The sequence below is a fragment of the Corvus brachyrhynchos genome, unplaced genomic scaffold (genome assembly GCF_000691975.1).
Source record: "Corvus brachyrhynchos isolate BGI_N302 unplaced genomic scaffold, ASM69197v1 scaffold212, whole genome shotgun sequence".
Taxonomy (NCBI): domain Eukaryota; kingdom Metazoa; phylum Chordata; class Aves; order Passeriformes; family Corvidae; genus Corvus; species Corvus brachyrhynchos.
Window position 1 is genome coordinate 216626 of NW_008236768.1, and position 6035 is coordinate 222660.

At 60.6% G+C, this 6035-nt stretch overlaps 1 protein-coding gene across 1 annotated transcript in view; it reads left to right on the plus strand.

Annotated features, from left to right (window-relative positions):
- Positions 1-4398: 4398 nt before the first annotated feature.
- The window catches only part of LOC103625560 (myocyte-specific enhancer factor 2B-like), a 2550-nt gene continuing 913 nt past the window's right edge, over positions 4399-6035 (plus strand). Inside the window, exons 1-5 of the mRNA XM_008644997.2 lie at positions 4399-4541; positions 4792-4871; positions 5000-5203; positions 5275-5406; positions 6016-6029. Of these exons, the coding sequence (XP_008643219.2) occupies positions 4818-4871; positions 5000-5203; positions 5275-5406; positions 6016-6029 (404 nt within the window). The 5' untranslated portion in view covers positions 4399-4541; positions 4792-4817. The remainder of the gene's footprint in view (positions 4542-4791; positions 4872-4999; positions 5204-5274; positions 5407-6015; positions 6030-6035) is intronic.

Here is a 6035-nt window from a genome sequence, read left to right on the forward strand (position 1 = left end):
CACGGCTCCAGACAGCGGCATCTCCAGGATGGTGGCACCTCCAGGGTGGTGGCACCTCCAGGGTGGTGGCACCTCCAGGGTGTCCCAGTCCACCTGGGTCCCCCCGTCACCTATGGAGAGTGAGGTGGATCCTCTGCCAGATCCTCCTGCCCACCACAACCCATTCCCAGCGTGTCCCTGTCCCTGTCCTCAGGGTTTTTCTTCTGATGAGAGAAACTCTCCCAGCGCTGCCGGCTCTTGGGTTTCACAGGGAATGAATTAACCTGGAAGCTCGGGATGAGCGGAAAGCAGGGATGGGACCATGGGCTGTGCCCCCAGGCGACCTCACCTCCACGGGCATCCCTCAGGGCATCGGGCACCGGTTGGGAAAGGGACCGTGGGTGACCCATCCGGACATCCCGATCCTGGCCCTTTTCCATGTCCCCGGCTGCCAGCTGGTCACGTCAGGGTGACGCGTGGGGAGATCTGGGGGTCAGGAAGGAGGGGGGATTGGGGAGAGGGGTGCAGGTCTCAGGTTTCTTTTAGGGTGTGAAATGTTCCCGGTCACCTCCATGCCCAGAGCACTGATGATATCCGGGGAAAAAAAGCGGGTTTGGGAAACTTTGGGAAACTTTGGTGCAAGGGGCCAGGGATCCTGCGGGGTCATCCCAGCAGTGAGAGGGATGGAAATCCTGGCACGCTGCTGTGGGGAGACCCAGAAGGATTTGGGGGGGAATTGGTGCATTTGAGACCCTCCAATTTCCCTCGTCTTCCCGAGAGTCCCAGCAGGATTGTCAGGAGCAAACCAGGCCCGTGAGCCAGGCAGCCCTAAAGCCACGGGGCCAGGCTGAGATCAGCCCTGAGTGCACCCAGCAAAGCCTCCAGCACCAACCGAGCGTCGCTTCCCAAATTAATTCCCAACTGTGGCGTGGGGCAGCCCAATCCCATGGGAATTGGGCGTTCCTTCCCATGGACGTGGCATCCACCGAGCCACAAACGCTCTCTGGGCATGGAGGGGGGGTCCCCATGTCCGTTCATCCTCCCGAGGGCCACGAGCCACCTCGTTTTTGGGGGGCCTTTCAATCCTTCCTCCTTCCACACACTCATTTTGGAACCGAAAAGCCTCCACCCATCGGCACCGGGCCGTGGCAGCGCCTGGGACTTTCGCTCTGTGTCACCCCCGAGCGAGGTGACAGTGGGGTTGGAGGGTGGCAGTGTCACCCCGAGCCTGGATGTGGCTCTGGATTGTCCCAGGGCACGGATAAATTAATTATAATCCCCCTTAGGGGCTTTGGGGTGGCTGGGTGATGTTTGGGAGGTGGGAGACAGGGCTTTTTGGAGGTCGTGGTGGTCCCAAAAATCCCTCAGCATCCCATCCCCACCTTTCCCCTACTTCCCAGCTGGCTCCTCCTGCCTTCCCAGTCCCCACCCAGCGCTGCCAGCCCCGCACTGGTTTGTACTGGTCGCTTGTTTAAACAACCTATAAAAAGCAGAAGGGCCCGGCAGAAACTCCACGCTCAACTTTGACTTTTCCCCGTGCCGGGGCTCGGGATGCTGCTCACACCAGCTCAGCCATTCCCTGGGGATCGCCGGGATCCCGGGCCACGCCCGGGGCTGGATGTGTCCCTCTGGTCCCAGCGCTCCGTGTCCATCCCGGTGCGTCGGGCCTTAAATCCCCATTTCAATCCCCGTTTTCCTGCCGGTCCCTGCATCATCCCCGCCCTCCTGTGGGATTTCGCTGCTCGTGGCTCAGATTTTCCCCTCCCTCCCTGTAGGGGATGGGATGGAAACTCTTTCTCCCGCTTTAATCGTTGTTTTCCTCCAACAAAACGCTTTTTGGGAGCTGCCAAATGCGGGTCCTCGATAACCACTCCCCTCCTGCTCCTGCCCAATCACCCCCAGCTCTCAGATTTGCAACAACCCCCCCAGAATTTGGTGAAAACAGCTTTTCCCCCTCACTTTCTGTGTCCCGTGGGAGGATAAATCGCTGGGGAGCTCAGGGACCCAAACCTGGGGGTGTTTTAGGGGAGCGCTCGGACCCTGGAGCAGCTTTTCCCAGAATACCCCACCTGCTTGGATTTTAGGATGAATCCGGTGGATTTAACGCTTCTGGGATCATCCAGGGCTGTAAAGGTGTTGAAGGCAGTGCTGGGAGGCCCCGTCGTGGTGCCGGGAATCCCGCACGGGCTCACGGAAAATCACGCGGCTCTCCAGGGATCCGTTTGGTGTCCCCAGTCAGGAGCTGGAGAAGGGAATCTGCACCCCCCTGGCGCCGTGCAAATGCCCCCTAAAGGCGCAGAGGATCCGGGGGGTTCATTATAAACCCGATCCCAGCCCGGGGCTCGCCGGGAGACCGCGCTGGATCCCAGCGGGAATGGTTGGGATGAGGTGGGAGCGATTCCGATCCCGGTGCGTGCGAGCCCGGGCTAAAGATAAGCACCCGTGGGAGGCAGCGGAGCCGGACGGGTGCCAGGAGCGCCGGAGCCTCTCCCGGACACGGGACAGGGGGGAATCTCCTGTCTGGAAGGTTTGGAGAGCTCCAGAGCGTCGGGATTTCTTGGAATGCCGGTGCTCTGGGGATATTTAGCGCGTCCCCGCGGCGGGGACAAGGCCAGGAGGGGCTCTGGGGTCCCTCCAAGGCTTCTCCCCGCCCATGAGCCCTCCCTGGAATCAGGTTCCATCCTGCCCTGGAGGTGCCACCTGGCTGGAGGTGACGATGCCGGGCGGAGCCGCCCCGTTGTGCCCTCGCTCACCTTATCCCGATGAAAATCCCGATGGGAAAATCCCCGCTCCCCTCCCAGCCCTTCACACCTGCCCGGGGGGTCCCGGGGACGCGCTGAGGTGGCCGAGGTGACACCGAGCGCCGCGTTCCCGGGGACATCTCACCCGGCCGCGCCCCCGGGGCTCCCGGGACGGGCAGAGCCGTGAGGAGCAGCCGCTGATGGAACGGCCCCGGCGGCTGCGCGAGGCCTCGGCCGCTTCTCCCGGTGCCGAGAATCCCCACCCGGAGGGTCCCTGGATGCCCTGGATCGATGGGGCTGTGGCTCTGCTTCCTCTGGACTCCCTCCCACACCTTCCAGGACCCTCTCAGCATCACCCTGTGGGTGTTGGCGCCTTCCAGGACCTTCTCAGCGTCATTCCGTGGGTGCTGGAACCTTCCAGGACCTGCTCAGCATTGCCCTGCGGGGCACTGAGCATCCAAGGAGCTGAGGTGGATTGTGCCCAGGCAAATCCTTGGAATTATTTCATGTCCCTGCTGCAGGTGGAGGTTTCCTCCATGCATGGATCCATCCATGGATCCATCCATCCATCCCTCCATGGATCCATCCATCCCTCCATGGAGCCATCCCTCCATCCCTCCATCCATTCCCAACACTCTGGAGCCTCAAAAATTCCTGCCGGGATGAGGCTGTGCCAGGACACAGGGGGTCACAGCCGGGCGAGCACCCCCGGCCCCAAACGGGGCCAAACCCAAGGATCAGCCCTAAATTGCCACCCCCACATGAAACACTGTGGAGTGGGGACCCTCTGGATGTCCCCAAGGAACGCCGCAGGTGTCGGAGCCGGGAGGAGCGAGGAAAACACCCCAGGGATGGTTGGGAATGGGAAAACCTCCGCCTTTCCACCAGGGAATTCTCGGCCCTTTCCGGCGGGGCCAGGGTGGTCTGGGCACCCCCCTGGACCTCGGGAGGGGGGCACGGGGGGGGTCGTGCGTGGGCCCGGGGACGCAGGGTGGCAGCGGGGCCGTGGGAACGGCAGCGCAATTCCCTTCCATAAATTAAAATTAGTTTTGATCAGCTAAAAATAGCGGCCGAGCACGATGGTAAAATGGCAACGTGCTCGAGAGGGGGAAGCGGGACACGCCGGGGGCATCGGGGGACCGGAGGGTCCCCAACTGCACCCCTGGCATCCAGCCTGGCACTGGGAGGGAGGGGGGGGCTGCTGGCCCAACTGGGGGGTCCCAAAATCGTCCCCGACACGGAGATGCCGGCCCGCTGGCCTCAGAGGTGGAAAGCAGACTAATCCAACAAAGGAAATTTAGTTAAAAACTAAATTGATTTGAAATTTAAAAGTGTCAAGGCTTTTACTGCATTGTTTTCTTTTCTTTATTTATTTTGTTGTCAAAGAGAAGTTGCCAGGGAACACGCTCTGCCAGGACCCTACATGAATCCACTCTGACTCCTTTTGGGAGCAAACACAAAACCTTCTATAAGGCCTTGCTAATGCAAACACTGTGACTCACTTCAACCTGCAAATTTCAAGCAATTTTCCCCCTCTTTCTTCACCAAATATGTTAACTAAATTAAAAAAAAAAAAAAAAAAAGATTTAAAAAAAAAAAACCCAAATTTGAACCTAAAGCCAACCCTTTTGTTCGAGGGACCCTCCCCGCCGCCAGCCCGGCCCCCTTTTAAACACCTTCCGCATCCCACGGAGCTGCCGTGAGCAGCTTCAGGAGCAGCCTCGGAGCGGCCCCTTGGGTTTGGGATGAAAACTCTGATCCCAAACTCCCGCTGAAGGATCTGGGATCACGGCACCGCCGCTTCCCAGCCAACGCCCAAAGGTGCTTGGGGCTGCCGTGGGGGTGATGGATTTGGGCTGCTGGGCAGGGCCAAGGGGATTTTTTCCCCTCTAACCCAGCAGAATTTCCCATTTTTCCCCCATTTTCCGCTTGGCCACCATCTTTGCGGAAGAAGAAATGACCGAACTTCCTCTGAAAACTGATTTTTTTTGGGGCAGCCAAACTTATTTTTGGCGGCGCTGGGGACAGCCCCGAGGGCTGTGGGGCTCAGGGGTTTCTCGCTTTCTTCCAGCCCCAAACCCAGCAGAGGAGGCAAAAATGGGCCGGAAAAAAATCCAGATCAGCCGGATTTTGGATCAGCGGAACCGGCAGGTAGGAGCCACTCGGGGCCAAGGTGGGGCTGAGGTGGGGACAGGGGTGATGGGAGGCAAAGCCGCCCTGCTGCCGCCACCACCCGTTGGGAGCGTTTTTAGGAGAATCCGGGCTGTTTTATGGGGCAGGTGACCTTCACCAAGCGGAAATTCGGGCTGATGAAGAAGGCGTACGAGCTGAGCGTGCTGTGCGACTGCGAGATCGCCCTGATCATCTTCAACAGCACCAACCGCCTCTTCCAGTACGCCAGCACCGACATGGACAAGGTGCTGCTCAAGTACACCGAGTACAGCGAGCCCCACGAGAGCCGCACCAACTCCGACATCCTCGAGGTAGCGGCCGGGGGTGGCCCCCAGGGCCCCGGGGTGGCCACAGGGACCCGCTCATTGTGGCCTCCCTGCAGACGCTGAAGCGCAAAGGGCTGGGGCTGGAGAGCCACGAGCTGGAGCTGGAGGAGGGCCCGGAGCCGCCCGGGGACAGGGGGAGAAGGCTCGGGGATGGAGTGGATCTGGCGCTGGCGCGGCCCAGGTTTTATGTGAGTCGCTGGTGGGGGTGAGGGTCCCCCAGGGTCCTGTCCCATCCCTGGCTTTGATTTCTGCTTTGTCCTGAAGGGTCCCGAGGGTCCCCAAGGGTCCTTGTCCCCTCCCTTGACATCTCGTTTGCCCTGCAAGGTCCTCAGGGTCCCTGTCCCCATTTCCTCCCTGTCCTTGATCTCTGATTTGCCCTGCAAGGTCTTGAGGGTCCCTGAGGGTCCCGTCCCATCCCTGCCCTTGGTTTCTGGTTTGTCCTGCAGGGTCCCAAGAGTCCCCAGCCCCTCCTTGAGCTCTGGTTTGTCCTGAAGGGTCCTGAGGGTCCCTGTCCACTCCTTGTCCTTGATTTCTGGTTTGTCCTGCAGAGCCCCAAGTGTCCCCAGGGGTTCCTATCCCCTCCCTGTCCCTGACCTCTGCTTTGCTCTGCAGAACCCCAGGAGTCCCCAGGAGTCCCCAGGAGTCCCCAAGGGTCCCTGTCCCTTCCCTGTCCCTGACTTCTGCTCCACTCTGCAGGTCCCCATTCCCTCCCTCGACCTCTGCCTCTCTCTGCAGTGCCCCGAGGGTCCCCAAAGGTCCCCAGGGGCCCTGTCCCTGACCCCTGTGTGTCCCCGCAGAGCCCGGTGCCACTGCCTGA